We start from the raw sequence: 16,295 nt of genomic DNA on the forward strand, positions 1-16,295 counted from the left end.
GTGGATGTTTCCCAAATAGATATCCAAAACTTTGATAGCTCCAATTTTGTGTTGAAAATGACATGAAAATAGTGTCACTAATGGTAGTGACTAGTTGGTTTTGACAAGTTAAAGCACATGCATTCTTAATTTTTCATAGTTCCCTTCAACTCTTAACAAAAAAATAATCGATTCAACTTTGTTCAGTGTATATTTAAGGGACTATTTCGAACCTACCATCAAATATAAGGAAGGAACCATTTTTTTTTTTCATTCTCTCAAAACTAGAATCAATATAGTGTCTTAAAACAATTACCAAAATTACAAGTACTTGTTTAAGCATTGAGTTTTGAGTAATAACATCTTCAATTATTATCATAGCTAAGTCGAGAAACAAAAAAAGTAATTTCATAAGTAGTAAAAAAAAGTGGGATATATTAACATTCCATTTTACTACAGTCAAACAAATACTTCAACTGACACCTTTTCAGTCCAAAGTCCCCCACCCCCACACCCACACACATGTACAATACACATTTACACTTAAACAGAGGATTATTCAATGAGATGTTGGTACCTCACAACCATACTATGTATCGGTTACCTCTCATCAACACAGTTATCGTTCTATCTATGACACTGACTGTTTCTGGTCAGTATAGATATCGATTAACTCTGTTTACCAAATAATCGACTAATTAGTCAATTAGACCAATCCCATCAGGAACCACCATGTTGCTAGAATTTGAAGTCCTCAAAATACCACCACTTCCAACTCCTCTAGTCCTGCCCCTTATCCTTCTCAATTCTGCTACCACATCTCTTGAATCAGGGCGATCATCCTTATCGGCCGCTACACATCGGAATGCTAGCTCCGCGACTGCACCGACACCTTCCATTGCTTCACCATCCACCACCAAAAAAGGGTCCACAACTTGTTGCAACAGCCCCATTTGAATTCTTGAAACTACCATATCAGCTAATGCCATTTCCCTCTTCTCCCTCTTCTGGTCTACGGCTTTCATACCTGTTATTAGTTCCAACAACACAACACCAAAGCTATATATATCACTTTTTTCGTTCAATCGAAACGACTTGTGATAATCAGGATCTAAATAACCAGGAGTTCCTTGTGGACCTGTCCAAACTTCACCAGTAGAATCACCAGATGCTACTGATGTATCTGTGCATACTAAGAGTCTTGATAGCCCAAAGTCACCAACTTTTACCCTCATATCTTTTTCTACAAAAATGTTGGTTGATGTAATATCTCTATGAACTATAGGTGGAACAACAGAGAAATGCAAGTACTCAATTGCCATTGCTATTTGTAGTGCTATATCAACTCTTAAACTCCAAGTTAAAGAACCTTTTTTGTACAAGTTCTTGTTACCGTGTAGATGGTCAGCAAGAGTACCATTTGGAACATAGTCATAAACCAAAAGAAGCCCTCTTGGATCACTACAATAGCCATGAAGTTTGACTAGATTTGGGTGATTGATTGATGACAAAATCAAGATTTCATTACAAAATGACTTGGTTGAAAAAGCTTTGGTACCAGTGGGGGAATGCTTATGCAAATGCTTTACTGCAACAAGCCTACCATCATCAAGATTCCCTAAATACACAGAACCAAATCCTCCATCCCCAAGTTTCCTCTTGTGATCAAAGTGATTTGTAGAGCTTTCAAGTTCCTCATAAGGGAAAACTGGTGGAAGTAAACTAGCTGATCGATGCCTACGAAGGTAAATGATAGTGGGATCTTCTTCTGAACCAGCCCCTTTATCTCTTGAACGAAAAATTAAAGATCCAATAGAGAAAACAACCAGAAAACACACTAATAGAAAGACCATTGACAACATAACTATACGATTAGCGCTTTTTTGTCGAATCAAAGGAGGTGAGTACCTAACTTGTGATGATGGAAAACATAAAAATGGTTTCTTTGGGTGTGAAGAATTGAATCCACAAACACCACTGCTAGCTCTGCAAGTCCTACAGCTTGTAAAATATGAATCTTGTTCTTCATCCCACTCAACCTCAATCCCCATTTTCAAGAAACCATCAAGAAACCCAAGAATGTCACTTTGACATCTTTCATCAGACTCAAAATGGTGTCTCAATCCACATTCATGCAGAAGCTGAAGTGGGTTCTTGATAAGTTTACATTGCCATGGACAGTGACTACAATTAGGGAGATTTGTAGGTGGACATGGCCTAAGAGCAGAAAGCCTAGAGCAAGATGAATCAGAGACCTTGAATGGTGAACCAGAAAGAGAAATGGATCTATGGTGCAAAGAACAGTTCTTGGAATCAGTAGATACTGAGCTGATTTCATTTTGTGAAAGTGAAGCTGGAGAAAGAAGAAGAGTTGAAGAAGTAGATTCATAATGAAGCAAAGAGAAAGACAAGTTATTGATTGAAATAACAGCATGTGAAGGTGAACATTGGATTTGAAAAGAAGGATGACCACAACCAGGAGATGAAGAAAAGGGAAAAGGGGGAAAAGAAGCAAAAGGTGGACATGAGATTTCAGATTTTAAACAGCTATGAACTGCTGCTGCTGCTTCAAGAATGAAAACCAAGAACAGAAAGATTGACAAAAATAGTAAAAATGACATGATTATGCTGAACTCCAACTAGTTACTGAAGTCATTCAACAGCAAAATCCAACATAACAGAAGAAAGATTGAATCTTTGGGGAGTAAAAGGGAAATCTTGATTTGTGGTTAAACCAAAAATGCTAAAAATGACATGATTATGCTGAACTCCTACAAGTTACTGAAACCATTCAAAAAACACAATCCAACAAAGAAGAAGAAAGATTGAATCTTTGAGGAAAAAAAAAAGGTGAAATCTTGATTTGGGGTTAAACCAAAAATGCTAAAAATGACATGATTATGATGAACTCCTACTAGTTACTGAAGCCATTCAAAAGCAGAATCCAACAAAGAAAGAAAAAGATTGAATCTTTAAGTAGAAAAAAGAGAAATGTTTGAATCTTGATTTGGGGTTGAGATTCTCTTAACTATTACCACAACTGCCTAGGATGTTGGGCAGTAGAGAAGTGAGAGTTTGGGAGTGTGGGGGGTCTCGAGGTAGAAAGAAAAGAGGAAGGTCACGTGAACACAATATAGAAGAAGACAAAACAAAACAAAAAATGATGAATTCTTTGATCATTGGTCCAATAAAGTTATTTTTAAAAAATAAAATTATTTGGTCATTTTTGCAAAAGGAGGAGATAAGGGGGTTGGATTTTTCAATAGAAGGAAATTTTGTTTTGAGATCGTTCGTTCGGTGTGAAGTATAAGATAAGAAGACTCGTCACAATTTTACTTTAATCATTTAGTAAAAGGAAAAGATAAGGAGTACATTTTTATTTTATTTTCAGAATTATCATATTTTATTTTGGTCGAAGATCTTAGATAGTTCTTAGCTTATAGATTGAACATCGAATGAGTGGATTCAAATTCAATATTACAAATTTTAAATATTCAAAAAAAAATCACATTTAGCTTTTTGTGACGTACTTTCTATTTTCATTTTTACTCGTTATTTATTATTAAAATAAATTTTTATTTTTATTGATCAGTTTTGTCATATATAAGAAAAGAGTTAATTATATTATGAAGTTTGATAAATTAGTATCCTATAACCCTATATATTATAGTATAAAGTTCGTTACGAAATTAATCCATTTATTTTTACTCGTCACGATTTACTTTAATCATTTAGTAAAAGGAAAAGGTAAGGAGTTTTAGATTTTTTCAAAATAAAGATTTTGAAGGAAATTTTGTTTGCTATTTTTTCGAAAAGAATCAAATTATGAGATTTGTTTCCCTCCATTCAATACATCGTAAATGATGAAAAAGTCTTCATCTTTCCCTCCACTCAACTCAAATATTTTAAACTCAATATATGAATTTTAAAATAATTATCAATATTTGAAAGTTTTTAAAATTGAACTTTATAAATGATAAAATCAAAGTTATTTTATTTTTTTAGAGTATACATTAGCATAACTAGCAACATGAAACTTAGAAATATTATTTGATAATTGTTCTTAAAAAATTGTCATTTGTGACATTTTAGCATGACATAATTTTTTAGAACTATAGCATTTTTACCAACGTAATACACCATATTGGGTTTTCGAGTGGATCTAGAAATGGGATGCACAAATCCTTTTCAAAATTCGTTTTCGTTTTTATATCTTCATTATCTGTATTTTTAGCTTGTCTCCTTCTCTTTATGTATCTGTATATATCGGATCATAAAGATAGCTGCATCTAGTTGTATTTGACTTGAAATTTAATATGAAATTATTAATTATTGAGACAATATGTAATTATTTCAAATTATAGGAAGAATTAGTAAACATGGTTGGAATGTTTGCTCAAAACGTAAAAACTTTTCGCTTTCAACTCGAAGATTGTGAGTTTGAGTTACGCCAAAAGTATTTTAGATTAATAGATTTTCACGTTTAAAATAATTGGATTTTTAGTTGGGTCAGGTTGGGTGGATTCAGGTTGGATTAAATTAATTTTAGTTAATTAATTTTTCTAAAGAATCAGATATATCACGTATTAAATGAGAAAATTAATTAATTCAATTAATGGGCCGTTTGTGAATAAGTGTAAATAAGGACTACAAAGTTAACTCCAAGAGCACTTTGTGGCCAATAAGTTAACAGAAATATTTTTATATCAATTTCAATTATTTTGAAAATATTTTAGGTCCTAAAAAAAGTAATTAGGTAGTAATTGTTTTTATTTTGCTTTCCAATTAAAAAGCCCACAAAATTGGGGGGAAAATAAGAATAAAGAGAAAAATTATGCGGTTGAACAAATTTATATTATTTAATTATTCATTATAGTTATAGTTTGCTATAATTATCATTCGTGTTTATTATTATACATTAATTACGTGGGTAGATTTCGAGTTTGTATAATTACCACGTTGTATATGTATAATTTACCAGAATATACAAATATAAAATGGATAATATACAGTTTTATCTAACCGATAAACATATACAATTCACCTTTCTCCCACTCTCTGTCCTCTCTCGCTCGCCTCTCTCCTACCTCTCCCAATCTCATTTGCCTTTATACAAATACATATGTATAATATACAATTATCTAAACAATCTGCATTTATAATTCACCTCTCTCCCATCTTTGCCCTCTCTCGCTCGTCTCTCTCCTCTCTCTCCCAGTCTCTCTCGCCCCTCTCCTCTCTCTCCCAGTTTCTCTCGTTTCTCTCCTCTCTATAACATGTAGCTACAAAGTGTAATTATCAAACTATAACTATAGAGAATAATTAGAATATTTTTGAGTCGTTAGATATGAAAGTTCCTCAAGAAAAGAAAAAAAAAAGGACAAATTAGACAATGTTTATTAGATTACATATTCTTTTTGTATCACTTATAGTATACATACTTTATAGTGTAATTTTTTTTTATATATAAACGTTTAGTTAATTAAATATAATCATTTAAATCGAACTATGAAATATATATTCACAAAAGCATTACCATTTTTTGCTAATCATTTTTTTCATCAAATTTCCTATACTAATTAAGTGTGTGTCTCCAATAATTTATGAAGGCAGTGGGCAATTAGTTTTGATATCTCACTCATAAGTCATAATAAAACTTCTTAGTTTCAAGTTCCTTACGTTAAGCAATCTTCATCTTCAATTCTTAAGTTATGAGTTTACTCGCGGTTTGAGTCACTACGAGAACAATAGAAACTATTTCCATTGTATTTGTTATTTGTTTTGAAGAAACAACAAGAAAAATGCAACCATGAAGATTCAAACTCAGGTTTTCAAGCTCCGTCAATGCAACCATGATTATTCTTTAGGTGTATAAAGTTAAAATTTTTGTCAAACTAAAAGTGTTTATAAGCTGAAAAGTCATAAATCAACTAATTTTAATTTATAAATACTTTGAATGTTTACTAAACAGTAAACACATAAATAAGCTAAAAATTATACGTCAATTTGATCAGTTTATAAATTTAGAGGCACACTTATATTTATAAATCCCCATCCCTAGCTACCTTTGCCCTTTTTTGTTGCTTGGCTTACTTTTAAACAATGGATTCTTAAATATGAGAGAACTAAATCAAGTTTAAATTTATCTCAAAGACTTTTTTATATTTTTTTTTTGAATTTATATACTTATGCAATTGAATTGTTGTTAAAACAACTAAATGTGCAAGATTAAATAATCATACTGTCAACATTCAATGTATATTTAATAATAGTTCAAGTAATTACCAAATGTTCAAATATTGTTGTATATTACATCAAAATCATATCGCTTATCTTGATTAACTTATTTAATAGGATAATATTGTATATTTATTAATCATGATTAAGCAATGATAGTCTAATAACTAATATATATATATATATATATATATATATATCATGCATTTATTAAGGAATATGGTGTATATATTTAGTATATTGAGTAAGGCTTTACCTTATAACTATTTATTTACACTCGATATTTATTACATAAAATCATATTAACTTATGGTGAACAAGTTATAACAAGGTAAGAATGTATATTAACATCATGGTTTACGCAATAATAATTTAATAACATACAAATATTATGTAACACTTAGGACTTGTATCAACAAAATACAATAAAGATATTGAATATGTGAGTAAGCATATATTTTACATTCCAGTGACACATTTTAAAGCCGTGTAGACCTAGATTCAGAGCAGACTATATCACTAATAAATTAGAGTGTTACATGTGATATAAATATGAATTATAAATAAATTATTAACCTTTTAAAATATTTGGGGAAAAAAAACTAGATTTTGAGTGGCAAAAGTGCCATCACACAAGTGATGGATATGTACATTTACCTACCAAATTACCATACCTACCTTTATCCACTTTATATAATATTCACTCTATTTTGTTGCTGCCATAATTTGTCATTTCCATTAAAATTTTCCAAATAGGCAAAGTTCCATACGTGCACAATATTTATATTTTATTTATTTATTTGCCTAAACATATGATAATGGTCTCTATTAGGAGTGTTAACTCAAATTAATAAATCAAATTAAATTGAGAAGAAATTTGATTAGTTTATAATTTAATTATTGTATTTTTATTTAAATTATCATTAATCATTTATTAAAATTATGACTGTTGAATATGATAACGTTTTTTTTCCAAGTAGAGACGCATGTACACTACAACAAAAGTAGCTTTTAGCATCAATAAATATGCATATTACTAATAAACAGTGCTAGATTTTTTATCGTTATTAGTTAACTGTCATTAAATTTTATTTCTCTATATTATCACTAGTAACTGCCTCAAAAACTAAGGAGTGTTTACTATCCAGAATCTATATTTTAACATATTTCTTTTTTTTAAGTATCACTAAAATCTATGATAAGTATCCTCTACTTTCGATCTGAAGATATATATATATATATATATATATATATATATATATATAAAAGACGTGAAATCTTCTTTGGTTGTATATACAATTTTTTCTTTGAATATACAACGAATAGGACCAAGAAAATGAAAGAATTAGAGGATATATATCCATTGGATCAAGTTATTGAATCCATTTTATGCCACATTAATGTGTATACCTTTTGTCTTCTTATATACACCATTCAATGTATACAAAATACTAACAAAAAAAAATCTACAAATATAATGAACCTATATCATATTCACACTTTATTAATTTCAAAGCTACTAGTATTTTTTCTGGTTTAATTTATTTATCTAATTGTTTTTTCTTAATTTGTTATGTTATTTAGTAATATTAACTTTTTATATCACAATTACTATTCTGCGTGAAATATTTAAATATTCACAAAATTTAAAAAATATTTTGACACAAGTCATGCATATCTTTAATATTTTGATGCCTTGTGAATTCCACATTAATAGGGATGGAATTTTTCAAATTCCATATAAAGATCGAACAATTTTTAGTTTTTAAGCTAATTTTTGAAATATCAACAAGGCCTAAAACTGAATTTGACATGATAATATCAAAATCAGATTCATCTTATATAGAATCTTGAAAAAAAATAATTGAGAAAATGAAAATATCCCACTTTAATACGAGTAAGATGTTAAACTCGTTAATCAGATTTGAAACCTAATTTAACGCAAAATAAAGTGAAATGGTTCATGGAATATACTACACATAGAAACTTCTTTTATTTTCTCCAAAGACTTTAGTCATATACTTTTAAACGCGTGGATGATTATTAAATTTATTATCAATTTTTTGCCTCGAAATTTCACTATTTAATAAATTCAACGGTCTACCTTTTCTTAATAGTCTTCTTCTTTTTCACATCTCATTAGCCATAATCTTTACACTAATCATCATTAGCTAATTGAATAACTAAATTAACTTTCACTTCAAATTCTATAAATTTATGTGTGAAAATACTTCTCCTTTTACAATCACACCACTTAATAGATACTTTATTTCGTTATTTGATATAAGTAGATTAACATAATAATTACTGATATTTAGTAATGAGTTTTGAAAATAAGACATAAATGTTAAGAATAAGAACATGTAAAAAAGAAATTTCACTTTTTTTTTAATAAATAAAGTGATGAATAAAAATAAAAATCATAAATTAGAATAACAAAAAAATAAAAATAACAGAAAAGGCCGTATATAACTATTAAGTAATTATAGTAAGCAAGGAGTACTATTAACTTGATTTTAAAAAATATTTGTAATTCCTAATTATTATGTATATTATATTAACACTTTGGACAAAATAATTTAAGTTTCACTATTCATAAATTGCCATAGATTAGAAAGGGCCGTATATAAATATTTTTTTCTCTCACTCGGTATCAGAAATTCATATTAAAATTCTGACTAAATTTAAATCGCGTCTTGTAAGACCTATTTGAGGGGTTATGTTTCAATATGTTTTTCTTCATATTCAAAGCTTAAATTCGAGATCTTTGATCAAGGACGAAACAGTCCCACCGTTAGAACTATATATTATATTACAAAATGAATATAAAATGGACTTTCTTGTCCCTCTAGTCTCTTCCTTAATCAATTCAACAAAGAATACAAAAACCATCAAACAAAACCTATCTTTTCTCCCCTTATATAAACAAAAAAAAAATCACTACAATTATTTAATTCTTCAATATTTGATTCCTATACCCTTTCCATAATAAATCCATTATTAATATTCCTCTTCAATTTTTTTTTTTTACTTAAATTCCATATATATTCATCACTAATTACAATTTTTTTTTATTAAAATGGATTTTTTCTACAAAGCCAAAGCTGTAAAATTAAAAAGTCATCTAGACAAATACCTTGTAGCCGATGATGATCAAGAAAATATCCGACAAAGCCGAAACGGCTCATCAAGAAAAGCCCGGTGGCTTGTTGAACTTGTTGAAGCCGAAAACAGCCACTTTATACGGCTTAAAAGTGGCTCCGGCAAGTATCTCACGGCTTCCGACGAGCCGTTTCTTCTTGGCATGACCGGAAAAAAGGTAAGTTTTACTTAGAGTAATTATTAATTACAAAATATGTCGTAATTTTAATATTTTTATTTACTTAATTATATTTTTAATACGTTTTGATTAGATAATTTCTTAAATATATTATTGTTGTTATATAAATTATTGAATGTTCTTGATATTAAAAAAAAAAAATCAATAATAAAGGGGTTTGAAATATTGAATTAGGTCACATGTTCTAATTCTAAGTTGTGATTTTTTTTTTCTTTGTTGAATTTTATTATATAAAGTTATTGCTTAAATGTTTTTTTAGATTAACCATGAGTTTTTTTTTTAAAAAAAAATGAATCGTCTTGAGATTTTTGGTTGCGCTTAATTAAAATTTTGATTTTGCTAGTGCTAAGTATTTTTCACTTAAATATAAAAAAAAAATTAAAATGTTTATTTTATTGAATTCTGATTCCGCTAGTGTTCAAATATTTTTCTGATCAAACATGGCTTTTCTTTGAAAAAAAAGAATAGTCTCAAGATTTGACTCGTGTTTTTTATTTATGCTTATTATGTTTAATGATGTAATTGTTTTATTTTTGAAAAAACATTACATATTTTTTTATATATATAATTATATTTTAAATAGGTAATTCAAACTTTGCCCGAAGAAATGAAGGACTTGAGAATCGAATGGGAAGTAATAAGGGATGGATTTCAAGTAAAATTAAGGGGTTTTGGAGGAAAATATTTACGTGCAAATGGAGGAATGCCACCATGGAGAAATAAAGTAACACATGATAATCCATATAGTGGTAGTACACAAAATTGGATTTTGTGGAACGTTGAACCTATTGATGTGCCCGAAAATGAATCGTTGACGGAATATTTAACTATGGTTTCAAGTTTTTCATCGATTTCTGATGAGCTTTTAAGCCTGGATTTAGGATCTCCGACTTCTGTACATTCAAGTTTTTCATTCTCACCTAGGAGGGCTAAGGTATGTTATTTCGTTATGTCAACTTATTATTTTTTTTTTGCGTTTGTATTGCCTTATTGTTTTATTAGGTCATTATTGCGATTTATAATTATTAAATGAGTAAAATGTCTGATTAATTTGAATTCATATAGAAGATCCATTAAATGAAAGACTTAGTATTCGAATCTTGTAATTAAAAATTAAAGATATTATATTGATCCACCATGATTCTAATAATAATTAACATAATTACTAGCTTGTCTTTTGCGTTTAGTGCTAGATCTTTAGATTTATTAGCTAAATGGGAATATGACTAATTACTAATTAGGAAAATTAATACTTCTTTGTAGGAGTTTATGTTACATTTCTATAAACCATAATTAGGTGGAAGTATACTTCACTACGTAACAACTAACAACAAAAAAGGAAGTTGAGATAAAGAAGTAATTAAAAGGATATAATTATGATCGCTAACTCAACTAAAAGAGTTGAGAAAAAGTGGTTAATTAAGTAAAATATCACCATTTTAGTATATTTGGTTAAGCTTTTGAAAATTAAAAATATCTTATTTTAAAAAGTTGATTAGGCTAAACTTAATTTTTCGATAATAACAGAAATTGGAGAAAAAAAACAATTTCTTCTTTGAAGAAAGTAGTTAATTAAGTAAATATCACCATTTTAGTATATTTGATTAAGCTTTTGAAAATTAAAAATATCTTATTTTAAAAAGTTGATTAGGCTAAGCTTAATTTTTCTATAGTAACAGAAGTTGTTTTTTAGAAGTTGAAGAAAAAAAAACAATTTCTTCTTTTGAAGTATTTTTGAGATGATTGTCTGATGCATATTGATGTATTAATATTAAAAAAAAATAAGTTTTTAACTGATTAGTTAAACATAACCTGTAATTCTATTCGAAAAATACTTTTGAATAAAAGAAAAAATAAATTTTCGAAGTTTTACCCAAATTAACTATTAGCTTGAATGTAATTGAGTCCTATAATTTTGTTTAGAAATTGGCTATAGCTTGTTTATTATGTCTTTTGGATAAAAACTTTTTGAAATACATTTTTGTAGAAGGATACAAAATTGACCTACTTTTGATTATTGCCCCATCATTTTTGATATTATTATATTTGAGAAACCTTAGGCTATAATAAAGAATATTCATAACATACACTCCTACTTTTATGAGATAATTAATTACCCTCTTTATCCTTTTCTTGTTCTATAAACCAACAATCTATATTTTAATGATTCTATTAGAATGAGTATAAAAATAAATCAGTCGTAATGAAATGATTGAGATTCTTATCCTATTAATTAAGAATCTCAAATTTCTGTATAATTAAAATAAATATTTTTTTAATATAGGTCAATTTTTTAAATTCATATTGAAATAATTTTAAATATCGAGAATCAAAAAAATTTGACCACAAAGTCTCACAAGATAAATAGAGATGAGACAAACGTTGATCCAAAAAGATTATACAAAGGAAGTAACCTAGAACCTTCATAAAATTAAAAATGTTTTTTTTTGTTTCGATTATTAAAGCTTACTTTATATTAATAATATCGTAAACTTTCTTCTTCGTCTCATTCTAGTCTCATTCTAGAGCCAGAATCAAAAAAAAATTCTTTCAAATTTTAAGTTATATATATGAAAAGTATAAATTTTGTGTTACTCTATCGATATAATTAGATTCTTTTGTGAGGACAATTTACTATTTTTGCACCACCAATCAATTAACCATATAAAAAAAATAAAGTAACCATAATTATCTTTTTAAACAAACTTAACCAAATATGAAAGTGTATTTTTTTTTTCCATTCCTTAATGATCTAATTTTGACCATGTCTAAAAATAGAAAAACTTCAATTAGTAAAAAAAAAAAAAACACATATCTTCACACGTGTCAACCTATATTTTCTCACGTGTCAAATATTTAACGCGCTTTCCTGCGTCTCCCCCATCAAACATGGCTGTCATCATCATAACAAAGAAAAAAACTTCTTCATTATTTCTTCAATTACTATAAAAAATACTCAAGAAAATCCAATCTTTTCTCAACCCCAAGTTTTAAATCCTTAAAATTTTCACAAATTTCATAATTTTTGGTGTTGTTTTTGACAGATTTCTTTACCAAAAAGATCAGCAATGGAGCTATTTCACAAAGCAAAAGCTGTTCGTTTACAGAGTCACCATGAGAAGTACTTAACAGCTGAAGAAGATGAAGAATCAGTGACTCAAGATCGTAACGGAGCATCAAAAAACGCGAAATGGACAGTTGAATTTGTTGAAAAAACCGAAAATGTTATTCGATTGAAGAGTTGTTATGGGAAATATTTAACAGCTTCGAATCAGCCATTTCTTCTGGGTATGACTGGTAGAAAAGTTCTTCAAACTTTGCCTAATCGACTTGATTCTTCAATTGAATGGGAACCCATTAGAGAAGGACATCAAGTTAAGCTGAGGACGAGATATGGGCAATTTTTGAGGGGAAATGGGGGTCTTCCTCCATGGAGAAATTCTGTTACTCATGATATTCCTCATAGGACGAAAACTCAAGATTGGGTTCTTTGGGATGTTCATGTTGTTGAAATTTTGGCGCATTCGACGGCGGAGACGGTGGCGGAGACGACGGTGGTGGGTGGTAATTCTGATTCGTTTGCTTCTGAATCGAGTTCTGCTACTACTACTGGTTCATCAAAATCTTACAGCTTTTCGAGACAAGAGGTATTACTTCAATTTTTACATTCAATTTATATAAAGTTTGAAATTTGACCTTATGAGGTTCGTTGGGAATCGTAATAGCTCAGTTAGTTTGGTATTTGACTTTGGCCTTATGGGGTTCGTTGGGAATTGCAGTAGCTCAGTTAGTTGGTAATTGAACTTTGACCTTATGGGGTTGGTATTTGAACTTTGACCTTGTGGGTTCGTTGGGAATCGTAATAGCTGAGTTGGTTGGTATTTGAACTTTGACCTTATGGGGTTCATTGGAAATCGTATTAGCTCAGTTAGTTGGTATTTGAACTTTGACCTTATGAGGTTCGTTCGGAATTGTAGTAGCTCAGTTAGTTGGTATTTGAACTTTGGCCTTATGGGGTTAGTTGGGAATCGTAGTAGCTCAGTTAGTTGGTATATGAACTTTTGACCTTATGGGGTTCGTTGGGAATCGCAGTAGCTCTGATAGTTGGTATTTTAACTTTGACCTTGTTGGTGAGGGTTTGATTAAGTACATTGTATTCTCCTCTTCATTTCGGGTTATTTGTGTCCCAATTAAGGAAAAAAAACATTTTTCAATTAGCAAATTGGTTTGTTGTTGATATGGACTTTAAGGGGGTTGGTTTGATCCATAATTCAGGATAGAAGTTGGGATTACGTTGTTTGTTGTTTGGTTATGAGGAGTAGCTACTCCCTCCATCTGTCCCAATTTACTAGATGTAGTTTGACTCAACGCAGAGTTTAAGAAGAAAAGAAAGACTTTTGAAAATTATGATTTTAAGTAAGTGTTTGTGTGGCTATGGATCATCTTATTAAGGATGAATGAAATGAATATTTTGAAGTTAAGTTGTTACTGAATAAAGAACTATGTTGTTTTTTTTGGAATTAATATAAAATTAGGCTCGATAGCAATTTGGTTTGGAGCCTTGTTATGGTTGTGGACAAATACGAGATCATTTGTTATATGACTTGGTCTCGTATTGTATTCGAGTGTGTTTACCCTTTTGGCTTATGACCATTAGGAGTGTTCTTTTAACATATTGGTGTTCGAGTCAACTTATATTATCACTTGCTATAATCAATAGATAGAAGTGTCGGTTGAACTTGTTAATTTGGAATCGGAATTCAATAATTATTATGTTATGATACTCAATTATCTTTTTTCTTTCTTTTGGCAGTCAAGTGATTCATTGATTAGTTCACCGCCTAAGTTGGTAGATGGAAGGCTTATATATTATCACGTTACGGATGAATTTGGAGAAATTGACGAAGGAGCCGAGGGACTTTGCATAACTTTTAAGGGAAATAGTGTTGAGGATCTAAAGAAGAGATTGGAGGAGGAAACTGGGCTCGAGGATATTACTGTGTGTACTCGGAGTGCTTTGAATGGGAAGCTTTATCCTCTCCGTTTGCAGCTTCCTCCCAACAACGCAAATATGAACGTTATTATTTTGCCATCTTCATCTAAAGGTGAGCCTTTTACTCTTCTACTTGGTCTTAAAACTTTGGTTTCATTTCGTGAAAGTTTGAAATTTTAGATCCATCGTTCTGTTTGAGAATTTTGTTTCATAACGAACTTATAAACGTTTATAGCAATCAAAATAATACTATTGATGCTATTGACCCTTCACCTTCCATTTGGAATCAACCAAAATCACTAATGTCTCGTTGAATCATTCACGCCTCCGTTCTTGAATAAAACATCATCAATGCCAGCCCTTGATTGCCTTCTAACCAACATAACATAAACCAATTAAGAAACTTACTCAATGCTCGTCTTAAGCTTACTTTGTTGCATCATTTTGGCTGTCAATTGATGGCTTGAATGCTCGTTCGAGGGTATCAATTGATGACACAAGTGCTTAGTTTGAGAGTACTTCTTGTGTTCTGTAAGCCACGCGAGCTCATCATTCTTACCGCGTTACATAACTGTAGCAGTTGTTGAGTCCCATACACAATGAAGCTTATCTTACTATACTTTGAATTCGTCTTCATTGTTAACGTGTTAATCTTCGTGTTATGGCATGTTTCAGAAGCTAGTGATATTGCATAACCAAGAAGGCCATTGTAGCCCTACTCGTGGAGCACTTATCGCGGATTGTTGCAGTAGATGGATTTTTGTATCAGTAAAATCGCGTAAACGTGTATCTCCATTGTTTATTAAGCATTTGTATATAAGGTTTTGAGTATTCAGAGAGATATACACAATATCTGCTCTTGATGTTAATATCATCATCATACATATACACTTCCACAGAATAATTGAAAATTGAAATCTGGTGGAGTTTTTAGTTCATATTTACATTCTATGTGACATTTGGAAAAATTGCAAAATAGATATATAGTTGAACTACCACAACTTACAAAAACAATAATTTACGACTAATCTTTTTATACTTTTAATGAAAAGTTTCACAAACATAAATTAGGTATAAAATTGTATATAAACTACTTTATCTGATATATATATATATTTATACTATAAATTCTTTATCTTTACTTTTAAATAATTAAGTATTATATTACTCCTTAAAAGTTTCGTATCATATATTAAGAAAGATACACGTAGTATAATTTTACTATCAGATACATTGCAATAGAAAAGAGAGGCCAGCGAGTTGGAGAGGCAGAGAAATGAAATAGTTATGAATTTCAAATATATGTATCTGGTGTGATTCACATGTAGCTGAGAGGCGAGTGAGACGAGAGGGAGCCTAGATATATGTGAATTTATTTGAATGTAATGATTTTAGAATAAATTATATTTAATTTTAACTTCATATATTTTGAGATACATATATCTCAACATACATAGACGTATTAAAATTTGATAAAATTTATAATATTATAAATTGAAATGTATCTATGTAAATTAGTTTCTAAATTAATGGATTTCTAAGCTTCCAAAAATTTTGTTCTTACCAAATTTAATGCTGCAGGTACAGATATAAGTGGCTGAATTGACAATTTCATTGATACATTATTTTCACCATTAATCTCTGCAGGTATGGGACCCATTCCAAAATTGATAAGAAGTTAGAGACGGAGTCAGAATATTAAATTTATAGAGCTCAAATTATATTATTTTTATCTATTGAATAGTA

The 16,295-nt window shown here is 29.6% G+C and overlaps 2 protein-coding genes across 2 annotated transcripts; one reads left to right on the top strand and one right to left on the bottom strand.

Moving 5' to 3' along the window:
* Positions 1 to 368: 368 nt before the first annotated feature.
* LOC101255593 (LEAF RUST 10 DISEASE-RESISTANCE LOCUS RECEPTOR-LIKE PROTEIN KINASE-like 1.5) lies at positions 369 to 3,134 on the bottom strand. The gene has a single exon (XM_004239324.5). The coding sequence runs from the start codon at positions 2,598 to 2,600 to the stop codon at positions 678 to 680; it is 1,923 nt and encodes a 640-aa protein (XP_004239372.1). The 5' UTR covers positions 2,601 to 3,134; the 3' UTR covers positions 369 to 677.
* A 5,704-nt stretch (positions 3,135 to 8,838) lies between these two features.
* On the top strand, positions 8,839 to 15,501 carry LOC101250988 (uncharacterized). Its single transcript, XM_004238699.4, has 5 exons — positions 8,839 to 9,535; positions 10,140 to 10,490; positions 12,601 to 13,203; positions 14,370 to 14,661; positions 15,225 to 15,501. Exons 1-5 carry the CDS (start codon positions 9,296 to 9,298, stop codon positions 15,242 to 15,244), a joined length of 1,506 nt encoding a protein of 501 aa, XP_004238747.1. The 5' UTR covers positions 8,839 to 9,295; the 3' UTR covers positions 15,245 to 15,501.
* The last annotated feature ends 794 nt before the right edge of the window (positions 15,502 to 16,295 follow it).

The sequence above is a fragment of the Solanum lycopersicum genome, chromosome 5 (genome assembly GCF_036512215.1).
Source record: "Solanum lycopersicum chromosome 5, SLM_r2.1".
NCBI classification, from domain to species: domain Eukaryota; kingdom Viridiplantae; phylum Streptophyta; class Magnoliopsida; order Solanales; family Solanaceae; genus Solanum; species Solanum lycopersicum.